The 20529-nt window shown below is 38.5% G+C and overlaps 2 protein-coding genes across 4 annotated transcripts; one reads left to right on the top strand and one right to left on the bottom strand.

Moving 5' to 3' along the window:
* The first annotated feature begins 10002 nt into the window (after nucleotides 1-10002).
* On the top strand, nucleotides 10003-11697 carry LOC111794932 (RNA-binding protein pno1-like). 2 transcript variants are annotated; one of them, XM_023677130.1, is made up of 2 exons: nucleotides 10003-10219; nucleotides 10880-11697. In XM_023677130.1, the coding sequence occupies exon 2, from the start codon at nucleotides 10922-10924 to the stop codon at nucleotides 11594-11596; it is 675 nt and encodes a 224-aa protein (XP_023532898.1). In that variant the 5' UTR covers nucleotides 10003-10219; nucleotides 10880-10921; the 3' UTR covers nucleotides 11597-11697. The 2 variants fall into 2 exon arrangements, with proteins under 2 accessions (XP_023532898.1, XP_023532899.1); XM_023677131.1 differs by having other exon boundaries at nucleotides 10015-10219; nucleotides 10898-11697.
* Nucleotides 11698-11749: 52 nt separating this feature from the next.
* LOC111794931 (lon protease-like) lies at nucleotides 11750-19297 on the bottom strand. Of its 2 annotated transcripts, none has more exons than XM_023677128.1 (16): nucleotides 18632-19297; nucleotides 17776-17897; nucleotides 17576-17664; nucleotides 17455-17490; nucleotides 17217-17310; nucleotides 16240-16282; nucleotides 15930-16030; nucleotides 15744-15808; nucleotides 15110-15606; nucleotides 14908-14995; nucleotides 14675-14818; nucleotides 13219-13787; nucleotides 12886-13021; nucleotides 12744-12812; nucleotides 12442-12654; nucleotides 11750-12258 (listed from the first exon to the last, which is right to left on the bottom strand). In XM_023677128.1, the coding sequence occupies exons 1-16, from the start codon at nucleotides 18847-18849 to the stop codon at nucleotides 12145-12147; spliced, it is 2598 nt and encodes an 865-aa protein (XP_023532896.1). In that variant the 5' UTR covers nucleotides 18850-19297; the 3' UTR covers nucleotides 11750-12144. The 2 variants fall into 2 exon arrangements, with proteins under 2 accessions (XP_023532896.1, XP_023532897.1); XM_023677129.1 differs by having other exon boundaries at nucleotides 14675-14815; nucleotides 18632-19296.
* Nucleotides 19298-20529: the final 1232 nt, after the last annotated feature.

The following is a 20529-nucleotide window of genomic DNA, read 5'->3' as shown; positions in this document are numbered from 1 at the left end:
TTTTTTTTCTTTTCAAATTTTATTATGATATCTTTGAATTTGTGAATAATGGAGTGTCAAATTCATGCTCGTTTAAGACGTGTTGTCCGTGATTGCATGCATATGACAAACCTTTTACTTGATTTCACATTGTATTGTTTTACGATTGTATTTTATGTTTATGTGATTATTTAGCTCTAAATCATGTCTAGGTTTACGAGAATTGAATAGTATTATATCTCCTAGTCGTCAACTCCTCTCACCTAGATTTTATATGATTGTTTGGCCAATCATATCTAGGCTCGACTTAAATTGCCTCAAAATGTATTAAAGGGGTATACAACTAGTTAATTTTTATTACTCCGTTTCTTCAAGTCTCTTTCAAAAATCTCTCTATCCTCGAAAATCTTCTCAATATGGGGCTAAAGACTTGAACATAGATTGCTTGACCATAGCGACACAAACCTAAATTGACTTGACTCACTTAGTGTTGGAAGTGAGTGTTGTATAATTTCAAAAGCCTGCTACTAAGAAAAGTACAATTGTGACATGCAATATGCGATGAGGGATACGGAGGAGTCTTTGCATGGTGTCACAACCTCAACGAGAGAAAGTAGGCCGTTTGGATTTGAAATTGAACACCCAAGTTCAAACCAATTAGCCAAACTGGTCCCAAATGATTATGAATCGAGACAGGAACTCGTAATTTAATGTGACTTTAAATAATGGAGGCAATGGTTTAATTTAATCAATTTCCCTTCATTTTATTTTTAATTATAATCAGATATTTCAAGTCACTTATTATATCACTAAATTAATTAATTAATTTTTTTTTTTTAATCAGTGGTGGGAAAAGGAATGATAGAATTGGATAAAAGAAAAATAAATAAATAAAAAAGCTTCAATTTTTCAAAGTCAATTTGATAACCTCACCTACTCAACTCGAACTCTAATTATTCCTTCCAAGTTGCCATTTTTTTAAAACATTATACATGTCGGTATGGTAAGTTATACCTACATTTAATCATTATCGTTCATAAAATATGATTTAAATTTGTTATTATATCACCAAGTCAATTAGATTATTCAAATAAACTCAACCAACTCATTAACTCAGACATATCATAATCGATAAAACAATGATCATATGTTAGCTCGAGTAATACGCTGCTCAGACAACGATTTTAAGTCAATGTCGTATTTCTATGTGTCTAAGTCAAACTCTATAATAAAATTTTGCAAGTTGCAACCCTTTTAGTTTGAATGTGTAAGAGCTGAAGCCTTCCTCTACGCTAACAAATATCAGTTTCTTTGGGCTTTCTTGACCTTTCCTTTCAGACTCTCTTTCAAGGTTTTAAAACACGTCTACTAGGAAGAAGTTTCCACATCTTTAGGGGTCCAACGTCCTTACTGTCATACCACCCGATATACTATTTGTAACAACTCAAGCTAAATAATCGAAGCAAAAAATAGAGGGAAAGGGAGAAGATGACAAGAAACTTCCAAAAAGTGGAAAGAAAAATAAGGCATAAGGAGAGAGAAAAGGGCATCCCATCCCACAAGCAACCCTTACATACCTCACCTTCCCCCATACAACACATCAATGGAGATTTGCTTTAAAGGATACAAAAACCATCCCTTAAATAACACCACCACCTCTTACCTAAAGGATTCTTAAAGATTTCAATAATTACGAGAAAAGAATCCTCCCGAGAGAAAGCTCGGAAGGGAAAATTCAAAGACAATATTTGCTAGTTGTGAGCTTGGACGGTTACAAATAGTATAAGAGCCAAACAACGAGCGTTGTGCCAATGAGGATGTTCAACCCCTTTTGCCCCAAAGGGATGAATTGTGAGATCCCACATTTAAGTGTGTGGAAACCTCTTTTTAGTGAACGTATTTTAAAACTTTGAGCAGAAGTCCAAAAGGGAAAACCCATCTCTCTCTAGTAAACGCGTTTAAAATCTTGAGGGGAAGCTCAATATCAACTAACGATGAGCTCGAGCAATTATAGATAGCTTGCGTTAAAATTGCAGGTATAAATGTGCCAAAAAGGTGAAAAAGTGTGCATGGGCTCACAAAATTAGGGTTTATGCATAAAAAAAAAAAATCTCTTATTTTGGGGCAAAGGAAAAGCAAGTAAAGATGGCAGATGCCAATGCCATTCCATTTCTTCCTTCCTTAAGGATATGCATGAGAAATGCATGAGCCTTTCCTTCTCTTACCAAACCCGAACCGGATGATATATATCAATTACGGTTAAATTATACTCACTCTTGTGACTTAAAAAGATCATCCGATCCCACGAAACTTAACCGTCAATATTACATATTCATTATGCAAATTTGTCAACAAAGATATTAATGACACGTAAAACTCTAAATCAATATTTTTTTTCTTATTTTTTTAGGTCATACTTTCGACCATACAATTTGGTGTCGGGTGCCATATCTATGAATTTATAGAAAAACTTAGGGTTTTGACTTTAAAATGAGAAATATATATATATAATTACATTACTTAAATGAAAAATCAAAGACATTTGAATTATTTAGGACAAACCAAACTGGATGTAAATAGACATTTGCATGTGCATCATTAAAAGCTTGGTTGGAATTAATTAAAGATGACCAATGTATATGAATCACATGTATATATATATATATATATATATATATATATATATCCAAAAACCATATACTATATTTTTCTTCCAATTAATCGTATGTGGACTATTTTGCTTATTTTCCTTTGATAAAGACTATTGAAAATGAGAGGATTTGAATTTTTAATCTATGCTTTTATTTAATACCAATTAATGAATCTTTTTGACCAAAAAAAAATAAAAAATAAAAATGATATATACTTTTGTAACAGCTCTGCCCACATTTTTATAAAGAACGTTTCGTTTCCGATGTTGGCACATTGTCTAGTGTCTGACTCTGTAACGACCCAAATCCACCGCTAGCAGATATTGTTCTCTTTGAGTTTTCTCTCTCGAGTTTCCCCTTTAAAAGGGGTCTGCTAGGGAAAGGTTGGTTTCCACACCCTTGTTAATGGTGGTTTGTTCTCCTCGTCAACCAATGTGGGACATCACAATCCACCCCCGAGGGGTCTGCCAGGGAAAGGTTTCCACACCCTTGTTAATGGTGGTTTGTTCTCCTCCCCAACCAATGTGGGACATCACAATCTACCCCCCTTCGGGGCCCAGCGTCCTCGCTGGCACTCTTTTCTTCCTCCAATCGTTGTGGGACCGCCCCCAAATCCACCCCTTTAGGGCCCAGCGTTTTTACTAGCACACCGCCTCGTGTCTACCCCCTAGTAGATATTGTCCTCTTTGGGCTTTCCCTTTCGGGCTTCCCCTCAAGGCTTTAAAACGCGTCGTCTGCTAGGGAAAGGTTTCTACATCCTTATAAATGATGGTTTGTTCTCCTCCCCAACCAATGTGGGACATCATAGACTCTAAGTTTTATGTTTCGAGCTTCTTCTCAAGGTTTTAAAACGGTCTATCAAGGATAGATTTCCACGCCCTCGTATGTTTTTATCGTAAGTGGGGCTTGGTTGTTGGTGGGTATGTCTCATTTGGCTGTCTCTATTTGACAATGTTTTAAAAAATGGGTAGCCTTTTTAAGAATCTATACATCATTGCTTGGAAGAAAATATCAAAGCTTTTGGTTTAGTGGGGTTTCTATGTTTAGTGATTAATTGTGTTCTTAATCTTGATGGGTTGCTTTCTAAGTGCTTTCCACATATTTCAACTACCTTGGAAATTAGGGTTTTTAATTTAGCTTTCATGTAACCTTAGTCAAATTCCTTAATCATATATGTTTTTGGGTATTATAATGCTTTTGCACTAAACTATTAGAATGTTTAATATATTGGAGGTGTGATTTGATCTCAATTTTGATTCTTTTAAATTTATAACGAGAAACCGTTGTCCTAAAAATTTGAATTGGGATGTCCTGAAACTGACCCGTGGCTTGCTTGGTACGAGTAACATGAGTCTAAAAATCTTATGTGCTCCTTTTCGTAGTGATAACTTTGTTATTTACAAAAGGATTGAATTGCCATTAGTGAAAATACGATGAATTTGCCTCAGGAGCTCGGGTGCCTTCTGCTGAGCTCAAAACTCCGAAATCACAATTTCATCAGAATCAGTATCAATATTAAAACGTGTTTACTTGGGAGAGATTTTCACACCTTTATAAGAAATGTTTCATTTCCCTCTCCAACCAATGTGGGATCTCACAATCTACCAGCTTGGGAGCTAGCGTCTTCGCTGACACACTACTCGGTGTCTAGCTCTATTACCATTGGTAACACAGCCTAAGCTTACCGCTGACAGATATGTTAGGATCGATACCAGTTGTTAGGATCGCACAACAACGCACACGCTCGATCTAGATGAACACAAAGAGAAGGATAGAGAGAAGTTGCAAGGAGAACTCTGGCTAAAAGGATTTTTTATTGATGACTTCAGGCATGTACAACAAGAGAGTACAGAGAATAGAAAAGTACATTTAAGAGCTTTACTGGACGGGATATATATATGGTTCAGTCTACTAAATATAGCTTTACCAGATTTAACCATCTACTATATATAGCTATGTACCATATATAGCTTTACCGGATATAGCCATTGACCAAGCTATAAATACAGGGAGCAGACTCCATAACTCAACAATTCTCCCACTTGGAGACTGATCCTACACCATACCAATTAGGGCTTTGCATAGCTTTAATTTTCCAACATCAACACATTTTGTCAACATGTCTGCTGGATTCTTTGCACCCTCTATCTTCTCCAAACACATATCGCCTTCTTCCACTAACCTGCGAGTGAAATGGTACCGTCTTCTAATGTGTTTTGTTCTTGAATGATAGACTGGGTTTTTCACCAACTGTATGGCACTCTGACTATCTGTATAAAGGATCTTCTTGCACTGCTTCCGGCCTAATTCTTCTAGATAGTCTGTCATCCATATCATCTCCTTTCCAGCTTCAGCTATGGCCACGTACTCAGCTTCAGTAGATGAAAGAGCAACGCATTTCTGAAGCTTAGACATCCAACTCACTGCTGTTCCATCTATAGTGTAGATATACCCAGATGTGCTCTTGCTGGAGTCTACATCTCCACTCAGATCAGCATCCACAAAACCTTGCAGAACTACTTTGCCATTGCCATAACAAAGTGTAGTATTGGATGTACCTCTCAGATATCTTAGAAGCCACTTCACAGCTTCCCAATGTTCCTTCCCTGGATTTGCCATGTACTTGCTAACAACTCCCACTGCATGTGTTATGTCAGGTCTAGTGCAGACCATAGCATACATCAAACTCCCAACTGCAGAAGCGTACGGAACTGATGCCATGTGCTCACGTTCCTCAACTGTCTTGGGAGATTGCCCCTTTGACAATTTAATATGATTTGCCAAGGGGGTAGTCCTGGGTTTAGCGTTATTCATCTTGAATTTGGACAACACCTTCTCAATGTACTGCTCTTGGGATAGATTTAATGTGCCAGCAGATCTATCTCGAGAAATCCTCATCCCAAGGATCTGCTTCGCTGCACCTAAATCTTTCATCTCAAATACTGAAGACAAGCTTGCCTTCAGGTGGTTTATCTCCCTCATACTTGATCCAGCAATTAGTATATCATCCACATACAGGAGTAGAAACACATAAGAATCAGTGTATTTCTTGAGGTAGCAACACTGATCCTTTTCACTTCTGTGGAAACCACTCTTGCTCATGAAGGAGTCAAACTTCTTGTACCATTGTCTCGGTGCTTGTTTCAGTCCATACAAGCTCTTATTGAGCTTACACACCATGTGCTCCTTGCTTGGAGCTGCAAATCCTTCGGGTTGTTGCATATAGATCTCCTCGTCTAGATCTCCATGTAAAAATGCCGTTTTTACATCCATTTGCTCAAGGTGCAAATTCTCCGATGCAACAATACTCAGTAGAATTCGGATAGTAGTTAATTTCACAACTGGAGAAAAGATCTCAGCATAATCAATGCCTTTTCTTTGTGAATATCCTTTAACTACTAACCGAGCCTTAAACCTCCTTCTGCCATCTGGTTCAACCTTGATTTTGAACACCCATTTGTTCAACAGAGCTCTCTTTCCTGTAGGCAACTCAGTCAGCACCCACGTATTATTCCTTTCAAGTGAGCTCATCTCATCATCCATGGCTTGCTCCCACTTAGTTGAATCTTCCACTTGTAGGGCCTCATCAAAGGACTCTGGTTCTCCTTCGTCAGTCAGCAACAGATAGTGTAATGAGGTTGAATATCTGTCTGGTGCTCTGGTAGTTCTGGATGATCTTCTCAACACCTGTTCAGGTGCAACTTGCTCCACGTCTGGTTCTTCAGCAATAGGATCAGCCACGTCTGGTTCTTCAGCAATAGGATCAGGAGTTTCTTGAGCTTCTGTTGTACCATCACTGTGTGAATTTTCTTGCCACTCAAATTCAACTCCCACTTGCTTCGTAGTCTCAGAGTTTATCTTCTCTCTGTCCTTGTACATGACATTTTCATCAAAGGTCACATCACAGTGTCTTAGGATCTTCATATTTTTCTCATCCCAAAACCTATACCCGAACATGTCAGAGCCATAGCCTATGAAGTAGCATTTCACAGCCTTAGCATCAAGCTTATCTCTCTTCTCTGGATCAACATGAACATATGCAGTACAGCCAAAGGTTCTCAAGTGAGAGTACTTGAGTTCTTTTCCTGTCCATACTTCTTCGGGCAATTTGAACTTCAAGGGTACTGACGGCCCTCTATTAATCAAATATGCTGCTGTGTTCACAGCATCAGCCCAGAATGCCTTTGGCAATCCAGAATGAATCCTCATGCTTCTTGCTCGCTCATTCAAGGTTCTGTTCATCCTTTCTGCAATACCATTTTGTCTTGCCTTACCGGGAATTGTTCTTATTAATCTAATTCCCTCAGCTGCACAAAATGTTATAAACTCTGATTTGTTGTACTCTCCTCCATTGTCAGACCTCAGGCATTTGATCTTCAAGCCGGTCTGATTTTCAACTTCAGCTTTCCACTTCTTGAAGGTGGTAAACACATCTGACTTATGTTTCAGAAAGTAAACCCATACCTTCCTGCTGAAGTCATCGATGAAGGTGACGTAGTACCTTGATCCACCAAGTGATGAAACTGGAGATGGTCCCCAGACGTCTGTATGGACCATTTCCAACCGCACTTTCTTCGGTTCTCTGGCAGCCTTTGTGAAACTAACTCGTTTCTGTTTGCCCATAACGCAGCTCTCACAAAGACCCATATCAACAGATTTTAAGCCTTCTAAAGCTCCTTTCGCAGTGAGCATCTTCATTCCTTTGACGCTCATATGTCCAAGTCTATTGTGCCATAGACTTGAATTGGAAGCACTCTCAGCAGCAGCAGTCATGTTTATACACTCTGCAGTAGTGTATAAGGTTCCAGATTTTGTGCCACGCGCAACAACCATGGCCCCCTTCACAATCTTCCAGGAACTCTTTCCAAACTCTGCTGCATAGCCTGTGCTATCCAACTGACCAATAGAGATCAGGTTCTTCTTGAGACCAGGAATGTATCTGACATCTTGTAATGTCCATTGATTTCCTGCTGGAGTTTGTATGGAGACATCTCCCTTTCCTTCAATCTCCAAGGTTTTATTGTCGGCAAGATACACCTTCCCGAAATTTCCTGATTTGAAATTTCGAAACAATTCCTTACTTGGAGACGAATGGAACGATGCACCTGAATCCAAAATCCAGGATTCAGCTGGGCTATCCACACTAAGGATTAAAACGTCCTCAGCATCTTCTGTTGTGTATATAGAATCATCATCATCTTCAGATTTATGATTCTGCTTCTTCTTTAGCTTTGTACAATCTGTCCGAAAGTGTCCTTTTCCCCCACAGCTCCAACACGTTACGTTGGGTTTGTTTGGAGATTTTCCCCGGTTCTTTGATTTTGAACGCCCATGTTTGTTTGAGCTCTTTGATTTGCTTCTTCCCCTTCGATCAACACTGAGAGCATTGCCTGATGAATCTCCAGTTTCCCGTTTGCGAATACTTTCGCTGAGAACTACATCTCGAATTTCATCAAACTTCAGTTTATCAGATCCTCGGGAACTGCTGATTGCGGCAACAACAGTATCCCATGACTCGGGTAAGGATGACATCAAAATCAACGCTTTAATTTCATCTTCGAAATTAATTTCCACCGAACCCAGTTGACTTATGATCATATTGAATTCATTTATATGATCCGCAACACGTCCACCTTCAGACATCTGTAGATTGAACAATCTACGCATCAAATACACCTTGTTCATAGCCGACGGTTTTTCATACATATTTGACAGCGCCTTCATCAGATCTGACGTTGTCTTCTCCTTGATGATGTTAAACGCCACGTTTCTGGATAGCGTCAACCGGATCATCCCTAAGGCTTGTCGATCCTTGAGCTTCCACTGTTCCGTGGTCATGGTATCCGGCTTCACCCCCAACAGAGGTTCGTGAAGATCTTTCTGGTACAGATAATCTTCAATCTGCATCTTCCAGAAACCGAAATCGGATCCATCGAACTTCTCAATTCCAATCTTTGAACTTTCCATCTTCACAGATCGTGGTGAATTTTGCCTTGCTCTGATACCAGTTGTTAGGATCGATACCAGTTGTTAGGATCGCACAACAACGCACACGCTCGATCTAGATGAACACAAAGAGAAGGATAGAGAGAAGTTGCAAGGAGAACTCTGGCTAAAAGGATTTTTTATTGATGACTTCAGGCATGTACAACAAGAGAGTACAGAGAATAGAAAAGTACATTTAAGAGCTTTACTGGACGGGATATATATATGGTTCAGTCTACTAAATATAGCTTTACCAGATTTAACCATCTACTATATATAGCTATGTACCATATATAGCTTTATGGGATATAGCCATTGACCAAGCTATAAATACAGGGAGCAGACTCCATAACTCAACAAGATATTGTCCACTTTGACCCGTTACATATCAGTTATCAGTCTCACGATTTTAAAACGTTTTTATTAGAGAGAGATTTTCACACACATATAAGGAATGATTTGTTTTCCTCTCTGACTAACGTGGGATCTCACAGTTTTGTTTCATAATATTCAAAAGCAAGATACGTTAACTAGTTTAGTTCCTAATCATCTAGTTGTTCTTCAGTTGATTGTAGTCAGACGATCGATTCTATGTGTTTCCAACACGGTTTCCTTTCAAATTTTCTTGAATTGAAATGAAATGAAAAGACCCCAATCAACGTACCTACAACTATAAATAATGTTCATCAGCTAAACTACACTTCACTTGTGTTCATGGAAACAAAGATTCTGATTCGTGTAACTCCACAAAACTAGAAGCTACTAAAAGCTACTAAACCAAACTATTGTGTCACAGTGTTCCTAGTATTTATTCCCTTCCATATCATATGTGTTTCTTCTTAAACACCCACCAAACATTCCAAATTCCATGCAAATAACGGGTTTATGGATGTGAGATCGCACATTGGTTGGAGAAAGGAACGAAGCATACCTTATAAGCGTGTGAAAACCTCTCCCTAATAGACGCGTATTAAAACTATAAGGTTGACGGTGATACGTAACGGGTGAAAGCGGACAATATTTACTAGTGGTGGGCTTAAGTTGTTACAAATGTTATCAGAGTCTGTCGCTAGACATTGGTCGGAGTACATAGTAGACGCGTTTTAAAATTGTAAGGCTAACGACAATACATAACGAGCAAAATCGGGCAATATCTACTAGTGGTGAGCTTCGACTGTTTCAAATGGTATTAGAGTCAATCACCAGATGGTGCCAGACACGGGTCGGAGTAGAGCTAGACCCTTCCCATATATATTTGTTAAATTGATGAAAAAAAAAAAGTTTTTAAAAATTGATAAATCTAATTGAGGGTATTTAAAAATGGTTGGACAAAGTTGTAATTTAATCAGAAAAATAAAATAAAAGCAAAATAAAGGAAGCCCTAACAATATGAGTTTGATTTCAGCCCCCGCCCTTCTCTCTGTTCTTCTCCCTCGGGGATATATATAATTCCACCATTCCCACCACCGGTGCTTGATTTTCCAGGCTCACTGAGCGGCGGCTCTTCGATTCAAGCTTCTACCCACATCGCACTCCTTCGCTCACGTTGATCGTTTTTTGGGGCGTTCTGTTTTCATTTGGTAATCGTTGATTGGTTCACTCAGGTATTGCTGATTTCATCTGCATTTGAATTTTATTTCGTATGAAGTTGAGTTCTTGACTTATGTGTTGAAGCAGAAAGCGGATACACATTTTTTTCTTCCTCTTGGTTCCTGTTCTGTTTCCTTCGGATGATTTTTTCCTGTTAATTTTGCGATGTATACTTTGTTTGCGCTGAATAATTTTTGTTGAATTTCTGGTTGATTAAGTAACATTGATCTTCTTATATTACGAGTAAAGACTATGTTTTGTTGATTGATAGCGGGGAGGATTGATTTTCACCTCAGGCTTTCTGCAAGTTTGACTCCTTAAGGAGTATTATTGATTTTATTTGCATTTGAATTTGATTTGTTTTAAGACTATCACGGACACTATACTTTGGTAGCATGTTTACGCCCCACTTCTATTGCCTAATTTTTGCTATTTGTTTGGCTTAGTTTCAAACTTCTTGCTAGCATCAAGTAAACGAGTTGATGTTTCCCAAAAGTCTGGTCTGTTTGGAATGACTCTTCGAGTGTTAAAAAACACTTTCTTAGCTATTAAAAACATTTTTTAAGCACTTGGGAGTACTATTCTTGGCTCGAATTTGGGTTAAAGCCTATTCTCTGTGGTTATGTATGTGTATTCCACTCAAATATTGCCTATATTTCGTTGTTTATTGGCAGTTCTTTGGGTGTTTACAGAGCGGAACTCAGGTCAATTCCACAATGCAGTCTACTGAAGTCCCCATCTCCATGGAAGTGGAAGCAGTTCCAAGTAAATCGATAACTGAAGTCGGCATCTTGCCTCCAAAACCACTGTTTGAACCTCTAAAGCCTCATGAAATGAATGATGGCCGAGTTCAGTTCCGGAAGGTATCTGTTCCTCCACATCGCTATTCTCCTCTCAAGAAAGCATGGATGGAGATCTACACCCCAATATATGAGCAGATGAAAATCGACATCCGTATGAACCTCAAAGCTCGTAAAGTCGAACTCAAAACCAGAGCAGACACACCAGACATCAGTAACTTGCAAAAGTGTGCAGATTTTGTCCATGCCTTCATGCTGGGTTTTGATATAATTGACGCCATTGCACTCTTACGAGTGGACGAACTCTACGTAGAATCTTTTGAGATTAAAGATGTTAAAACACTTCGAGGCGAGCATTTGTCCCGTGCCATAGGCCGATTGTCTGGTAAAGCTGGTAAAACTAAGTTCGCCATTGAAAATGCTACAAAGACGAGGATAGTCATTGCAGACACCAAGATTCACATATTAGGATCCTTTGCCAACATCAAAATTGCTAGAGATTCTCTTTGCAGCCTCATTTTAGGTTCCCCTGCAGGTAAAGTTTATTCGAAATTAAGAGCAGTTACTGCTAGATTGGCTGAAAGGTTCTGATCTTTTATGATTTTTTTCATACTAGTTATTTGAGGGAGAGTGTAACTTCATTGAAATTCTTGTCCATTAAAGTTTTTTCCTTGATGACTTCTATTATTCAATATATTGGTTCAAGTAACTTGGATATCTGCTAGGAAAGACTTGAATTTCCACTTATGATACAAACTCTATAACCTTTATAGTTTAAATACATAAAAATTACACATCAATGATGTACAAATCCTATGGTATGTTCCTCATGGTCCAAAACATATCATTCCCAACACCGTGCACTCGAAAACATTATAATCAAAATCTTTAAACGATAGATACGAGGTAACGGTTTGAACATTGGCCTAAGAATTCATTCATAACCCATAACCCATTTCTTAACCATATGACTCGAAACAAATGACAGATACCATTAGAACGATACTGTTGTTGATTGAACTTGCCTGAGATCCCCGGATGTCACGACTTTGCATCCAGAAAGCATCTTGTTTTTCCTTGAATGTTGTTCATACCCGCTCGACCTTACGTGTTTAGGATACGAAGCTTGCATCTACATTCTATAGGAAGTAAGTAAGCTGTTGCTTTTTTCTTGAACCTCCCTCTCCATACAACTCATTCCATTGCTTCAACTCATTCATCACTGATCCTTCAGAAGCAAAACTTGCAGCAACCTGCAACACATGACACACATAAAGTCCAATATTATTTCGAAATCGGTATCTAGTAAACTATGTCCATGAGATCCAGGTTAATCCTTACAAACGATATATCGAAATGAAACAAGTTACACGAGCCACGAAGTTGTAAATAAAGACGACCCACATCTCAAAATTAAGGGAAACACAGATATTCACCTGATTTTTTGCCTGTCTCATATCATCCATATTTAAAGGCCTCAGAATGATCACTTGTTCCTCTTTTTCTTCCTCTTTCGTAACGGTCATATCTTCCGAGTTATTTTCTTTCTTCTTGTCGTTCTCGTTCTCGTTCTTGGTCTCGGTCTCCATCTCTGTCTCCGTTTTCTCCTCCTTCTGCTGCTCCTCCTTCAGCTCTCTTTGCTTCTTTTCCTATAAAAGATGGAAGTTAAAGATTCATTTTTTTTTTCAGAACTTGGATGATAAAACATTTCATGTGGGAATAGCTTAATGGAAGTTACCAAATCCTTCAATCTCTCTTGTTGCAAGAGCTCCCGAACGGGCCGATAAGCTGCAGTCACGCACAAATTCTGTTGCCGGAAGTAAAGGTCGTGAGCTGATCGATGGAACTAAGCGATTAATTCAAGTAATAAGAGTACACACCTTGAGATCACTTCCACTGTACCCTTCTGTCATAGTTGCAAGCTCCTTGAAATCAAGATCTTCAGCCTTCTCCTTTGAAAGAAGAGTTCTCAAGATCATTTCCCTGCTCTCCACTGATGGAAGACCAACCATAATTCTGCTCAATGGAATAGATTGAAGGATTAGACAGCGAGTCCCTCAAGAACGATATGTCGATAATTAATACTTCACTATAATTTTCATTTTAGCAACGAGCTTGGCGAGTTTCGGCGAAGATAATGGCACTACATTAGCCCATGTCCTCACCAATTACATGACTCGTCAAGGGATCACGGGAAACAAAAGTATTCCTACCTGCGCTCGAATCGACGAATGATGGCTTCATCGAGGTCAAATGGCCTGTTGGTTGCAGCAAGAACTAGTATTCTCTCATCATTTCTAGTCAGCAATCCATCCCAGTGTGACATGAATTCATTTTTAATCTTCCGCATGGCCTCATGCTCTCCCACTCTAGTCCGCTGGCCAAGCATGCTATCGACTTCATCGACAAAAATAATTGTAGGGGAGACCTTTGCTGCAAGCGTAAACAGTGCCCGAACGTTCTTTTCGTCTTCCCCAAACCATTTAGAAGTGATTGTGGACATCGAAACATTAATGAAACTTGCTCCAGCTTCATTAGCAATGGCCTTCGCCAGCATCGTTTTACCCGTACCAGGAGGGCCGAAAAGCAAAATACCCCTACAAGGTTTGAGAAGCCCGCCTTTAAAGAGGTCTGGTCGTCGGAGAGGAAGCATGACTAATTCCTGTAAGGACTCTTTGATCTCATCCAAGGAACCTATGTCTGCAAATGTCACCCCGATTTCGTTTGCAGGGATAACTTCCGGTCTTATACGCTTCTCAAATTCGTTGTCGGGAAGGACTTCCTGTCGTACATAAATGAAATATTAAAGAAGGAAGCAATGGGGTGGAAGAAATGCCAACATTGATCATAAAAACTGAAATTTTGGTGAAACGATACTGATGGGTAGCGAAGCCGAAACCTCAATTCCAAACACTAGAATCGACAATAAAGACATGACGATCGTGTTTCGGGTATCAAGGTAGTTACCAACAGTCACTCATAAAATTGGTAATCAAATGTTTTAAGACAATGCAGTGGCCTATGATTAACGAACATGTTTAGTTGTTAGTGTATCCGCCCAAACCCACCATAGTTACCAACAGTCACTCATAAAATTGGTAATCAAATGTTTTAAGACAATGCAGGGGCCTATGATTAACGAACATGTTTAGTTGTTAGTGTATCCGCCCAAACCCACCGTAGTTACCAACAGTCACTCATAAAATTGGTAATCAAATGTTTTAAGACAATGCAGGGGCCTATGATTAACGAACATGTTTAGTTGTTAGTGTATCCGCCCAAACCCACCATTAGCAAATATTGTCCGCTTTGGCTTGTTATGTATCGTTGTCAACCTCGCGGTTTTACAACGCGTCTACTAGGGAGAGGTTTCCACACCCTTATAAGGAATGTTTCGTTCTTCTCTCCAACTGATGTGGGATCTCACAATCCATTCCCCTTGGCTCCCAACGTCCTCGTTGACACACCGCCCGGTGTCTGGCTCTAATAACATTTGTAACAACCAAAACCCACTACTAGCAAATATTGTCCGCTCTGACCCGTTACATATCGTCGTCAGCCTCACGGTTTTAAAACGCGTCTACTAGAGAGAAGTTTCCACACCCTCATAAGGGAAGTTTCGTTCCCCTCGAAAATAAATGCAACCCATGAGGTATAGAATGAACTTACAGGTGCTTTTTGTGGAGGTACATTCTCAACATCTTTCTTCACTATAGGTACAGATTTATCTGCCTCTCCTCTGTTTTCTGCAGCTGGATTTTCAGATTTTGATTCAGTCTTCACCCCGACAGCATCGTCCCCCGGGGCTTCCTGCTAAATAAGAAAGAAAAACATATTATTAAGCAAAATGAAGTAGAAAGATAAACGTTTTCCAAAGTAAATTATCGAAACATAAACCGAACCTTCGATGATTCTGCATTCGTCTCTAGCTTTAGAGTGTCTTTACCTTCATTATTTCCTTCCTGGAATATACTCAACCCATGGGATAAACTGCTCCAGAACCAGATTTTTATTAATATATGCATCATTCATGGATGCTTTATCTTTTCATCTCTCTTTTTATTTTGGGGGAATGTTAATCTTAGCATGGAATATGGTGAGTACCTCTTGGAAGATATCAGAAGTTTTCCGTTTCGGTATTCGGGATCCCTGTTGTTCATTAAATGATAGGATATCGCCGATACGACGATTTCTTCGATATAATTACTAAGAACCATGGTGTCTGCATGGCAGATTGATCCAAGATCATCACATTCAAGATCATTTGCAGCAAGAACTTCAGCAATGTGGTTTTTGTTATCTTGGAACTGAATCATCTTCATGTCCTCTTCCAATTGAGCTTTCCAGCTGACAAGATGATTCTCGTCTTCAGGGGGTCGAATTTCGACACTATACCGAAATAAACAGGTCAGTCTGTCGTCGACATCTCCGCAATCATTTTCCAAGTCTACCATTCTCGAACCGAGTACTAGAACTGATCCAGAGAGCTTGTTCAGAAATCTATGGAACAGATTGTACCGCCTCTGTGATTGAAGAAGAAGTCTCTCGACATCTCGTAGATACAAAATTACGGAATTGGTTTCGGATACCGACACCAAGACCTGTACAATTCAAACGATTAGACAAATTTTCAGTCCATTGTAACAAGGTCTACTCAAACAAATAACATCTCCATCAGCCATCCATACGTCGAAGATGAGGAATATATCGACGATCAAACAACTCGTACGTGGATTACCTTATAAAGCGACTGAAGAAAAAGTTTCTCATCAAAACACCAACTATTTGTGCGCTTGACAGAAGCTGAAAGAGATAAGAACCATATTAGAAATCGAGAATATCGATACAGTCTCTTGATCATCGACTTCATCACAATTGTCGTTAAAAAGTTCGATTTCATATTCATTAGGATTTTGGATTTAACCTGAATTTGTTGAAGCACAATTCGATGAGATGCTACTAATATCAGACGCAGTAGAAGCATTTCTCCGAAGTTTTGGAGGATTGGACGGGCCATCGGTACTTCTGCAGATTAAAAAGAATATAGACACTAGTTACGAATTAGAACATAGCATGCAACTCTGTGATGCGTCGTCCGATGGTATGGTTATGAGCAGCCACCAACAAAATTAAAGTTTCATGGGGGCATACGTGCCCAACTGCCATCATACGATGTCGATCATATTGCAAGTAGAGAAACTGGTCATGTTATGATAAGACATGGAATACTCTACCTTGATTGAATGTCTGTAGTACTGCTTTGCCTTCTTAAATTGCCTATAAGAGAAAATGGGAATGAGATGATCAATAACTACAAATTTTTCTATTGAACTTCAAAGGAACTAAAGAGATACTCTGTTGTCCAGCTTTATTGACATTATAATCAATCAGAATAACCTTAAAAACAGCCATTAGAGATAAGTTTTAACGGCCCAAGCCCACCGCTAGTAGATATTGTCCTCTTTGGGCTTTCCCTTTCGGGCTTCCCCTCAAGGTTTTTAAAACGCGTCTACTAGGGAGAGGTTTCCACGCCCTTATAAAGAATGTTTCGTTCTCCTCCCCAACCGATGTGAGATCTCACAACCCAACCTCCCTTCGGGGCCCAGCGTCCTCGCTGACACTCGTTCCCTTCTCCAATCGATGTGGGACCCCTCAATCTACCCCCCTTCAGGGTTTGGCGTCCTCGCTGACACTCGTTCTCTTCTCCAATCGACGTGGGACCCCTCAATCCACCCCCCTTCGGGGCCAGCGTCCTTGTTAGCACACCGCCTCATGTCCACCCCCCTTCGGAGCTCAGCCTCCCTTTCTCTGATACCATTTGTAATGGCCCAAGCCCACTCCTAGTAGATATTGTCCCCTTTAGCTTTCCCTTTCGGGTTTTCCCTCAAGGTTTTTAAAACGCGTTTGCTAGGGAGAGATTTCCACACCCTTATAAAGAATGTTTCATTCTCCTCTCCAACCAATGTGAGATCTCACATAAGTACTTTATGTATATTTGAATAAGGAGAACACAAAACTCGGGAGTTTATTAAATGATAAAAATTAACGAAAAGAATTCAGATCGATGAGAATATGTATCAGGTGCCAAGGAAAAAGATATGAGATCTTAAGTGTGCGGAAAAGAGGACCTTCTTTCTTGATAAGACGAAGTAACTTGTCACCTACATGAGGAACATTTGTCTTGGAAATGGAAAACATATGTTTTTCATACCTCTAGTATTTCCACTCGTAGGAAGAATCGAGAAGGAACCCCAAACGCTAGACACACGCTCCAACGCCGCCTCAGAGATGGACCTCTTGAATGACTGCAAAAGTAAACCATCAATCAGGAATAGCTCCTTTCTATGTCCTCCTCAAGCTATAGGTTTTGAAGTTAAGGTACTCATGCATCATATAGTACAGCTAGATAACTATTGCCGAGTTCAAGTTCGTTGGCAGTTCGAACTTACCGGTTCTTTCTTGGCACAACCATATTTGCTCTGCATCTGTAGCCAAGTTAGACATTGGTGGTATTAGTCTCAATATGCCACAAACCAAAACTGAAAAGTCAAGCTAGTGTAGATAAGATACCTTTAGAGAAAAGTCAGAAACGTCTAACAACAGCAACTTCGACTCGAAGTGTTGCGCCAGAGCCTTGGCAAGCATTTGGTGGTACAGTTCTTTATGGAAAAGAAACAGAAAATACAACCAGATTGCATCATATACTGTGCCCTGAAAAGTATTGTTTTGCTACTACAAGGTACTTGAGGCGGAAGCGTCATAGTCCATACCTGTCGGTCCTGAAAGCAAAATAGCCCGACTCGCTGGTGAAAGATTTCTGGTGTGCTTGGAGATGTCACAATGCTTCAAACGAACATATGCAGCACTCATCAAGAGCATCCTCGTCCTCTCACTGTGATTACCATCAGAGCAGAAAGATCAGTGACTAGAACATGAAAATACGAATTCAAGAAACGAGATTGTGGGTACGTAATGTCGAAGTGTCATGGAGGAATCATAGAAAATTCCCAAAATCAAACTCGAAAACAACGATTTTCTAATCCATGGGAATGAAAACACTTAAGCTACAAAGATTCTCTTCATATATGGTACAAAAACATAGTTAAAAGGATTAAAAGGAAGTAAAGAACAAGAAAGCTCAACAATCTCCAAGAACATAAACTGAAAGATGTAAACAAACTGACATCAAAGTAGATTTAACATTGAACTTCCAATGAACTACTCCATTGTATTGATATACTCTTATAATTTTGAGTATTGATCACTATAGATGCAGCAAACATAAAAACAATAGTGACTGAAAAAAATGGTACAAGACATGGCCATCTCTAAGCTCATCGTCACCTCTTCCATTCACCAAGAGTATAAGAATCCAATCCTCAGTAGATACCGTCGAATGGAACGTTTTAAACGAAGTTTTACCATAACCTCTAATTTCTCATGGATTAATCCATACAAACATGGTGATATCTGGAAGGGGGCAGAATAACAAATATCTCTAGAATCACCTACAGAAACATTCAAGCTTAAACCAAAATCTAAAAGCAAGAAAAACATTCCAGCCACCAAAGAAAAGAAAGATGTTACGAGCAGTTCATGATAGGAGAAAGAAGCATGTTATATTACCTAAGATAATAAGGAAACTCATCAAAAGTAACATCGCTATTTCTGCCATCAACGAGCTGCCTGATGAGCTCCTGTTCAATCTTCTGCCCTGTAATCTCATCAGAAGAGGTATTCCCAGCAACCCATTTGCCAACAGCTTGTCCAGAGCTCAATCCAAGGCCAACCCCAACTCCAACCCCAACGCCCAAAGCAGACAGAAAAATGTGCTTCTGTTCCATCACCACCAAACACACACACCCACAAACAAAAATTCCCTTCCCCTCCTTTCCCAAACACAGATTAAAACCGATTCAAACCCAACAAAAACCCGACCATCTATTAGCTACTCGATGATGATCTTGTAAGAAGTTGCAAGATTTGGGGTTGAAAATCCCAGAAAAGAGGGAAGAATGGAGGGGATTATTGAAAAGGGTATTGGCAGAAAGAGGGAAGGAATGCGTTGGTGGGAAAAAGCAGAGAAAAATATTGGGATTGTGGGCTGGGAGACGACGTTGGTGGGAGGGTGTTGAGAGGTTAAGAGTATTATAGAGAGCTATATATAGCATGGAGTGTCCTGTAATGGTGGACGTTGAAATTCCTTCCCAAATTTCAAAACCAAAATAGGCAAAACCCAAAAGCCCTTACACTCCCTCAGCTTTCTTTTGACTTCCTTGTGCATTTTCAGCACCATTAAACCCAATTCTGCAACTTTCTTTATTTTTCCTTTTCTGTGTGCTTTTATATACTCATATAAATATGTAAACATCTGTGGAGAAAAAAAAAATAAAATTAGAATTTCATTTTTATAATTTAATAAAATTACACAAAAAAAAAGTCTAAAAAATCAATTTTTTTTATCAAATTATTTATGAGATTTTAGTGATGAATATGAATGTTTATATGTATATATAATTGAATTATTTTTTTATTTTTTATTTAATAGTATAAAATTATAAAATTGCCACGTGCGGATGTTACGGTGGTATCACCCGCATGTGAATATTTGCGTTTCCCTCAAGAAAACTGCTCTGCGTTATCGTCTCCTTCTTCACCCTCCCGTCCTCAACTCTTTATAATTTTTGTAATTAAAATTAGCCACATATTATATTATAATACTCCATCTAATTTTTTTTTAATATAATACTCAATATGTTTTTTTTTTTTTTCTTTTTCAGAATTTAATATAATACTTAATAAATTTTATAATATTTTTGCGTATCTTATAAGAATATTTGATTTCATTCCAATTTTTTAAACTAATGTACTAAATCTAAGTCATAATATTTATTGAATATAATATATAAAATATATTATATTGGTATGCATTGTTTTGTAATTAAATTATATTATATGTTGTTTTTTCTTTTAAAGAAAATATTAAATTTGAAATAAATTGACATGTCACAAATTCACGAATGGATGAAATTGATGCATTGCATTAAAGTCTTGGCAGGTTAATTATTGGACGTGCATTATTAGAAATGCATTTGAATGACATCGAATCCAATTGAATAATGATTGAAAATTATATGTACAATTTTTAAATTAATATTAGCCACTATATTTAATTTTTAAAACAAAAAACATTGACATTATATTGTATGCTTTCGGTGGCATGGTAACACACCACATGGGACTACTCCAAAAGTTTGTCCCAATGTTTTGGTCTCTTTCTGTTCGTTATTTTCTCAAATTCATTTTTAAAATGATGTATTAATTAATATCTTTTGAAAGAAAAAGACGTGACCTTAAAAAAGTAAAAAAAAAATTACTATGATACGAGTTATGGAGATGCAATTCAATTATTTAAATAGAAATGTCTGATTCTATTAAAATATATTAAGATCCTTTATTTATTTATTATATTTTATATATATAATGAATAGTTTAGGGAGTTGGAAGTTGAAAAGAAATAATAA

This window comes from Cucurbita pepo, chromosome LG05, assembly GCF_002806865.2.
Source record: "Cucurbita pepo subsp. pepo cultivar mu-cu-16 chromosome LG05, ASM280686v2, whole genome shotgun sequence".
In the NCBI taxonomy this organism is placed as follows: Eukaryota; Viridiplantae; Streptophyta; class Magnoliopsida; order Cucurbitales; family Cucurbitaceae; genus Cucurbita; species Cucurbita pepo.
Note: the sequence above shows the minus strand (reverse complement) of the source record. Positions and strands in the feature narration are given on the sequence as shown.

Excerpts from the sequence above, each read along its gene's own strand:
- LOC111794932 (XM_023677130.1), top strand. The coding sequence starts at position 10,922 with ATGCAGTCTACTGAAGTCCCCATCTCCATGGAAGTGGAAGCAGTTCCA.
- LOC111794931 (XM_023677128.1), bottom strand. The coding sequence starts at position 18,849 with ATGGAACAGAAGCACATTTTTCTGTCTGCTTTGGGCGTTGGGGTTGGA. Across the intron at positions 17,665-17,775 it reads TTTGCTTTCAGGACCGACAG|AACTGTACCACCAAATGCTT; the intron begins GTATGGACTATG and ends TTTTCCATAAAG. Across the intron at positions 17,491-17,575 it reads TTTCTGACTTTTCTCTAAAG|ATGCAGAGCAAATATGGTTG; the intron begins GTATCTTATCTA and ends ACTTGGCTACAG.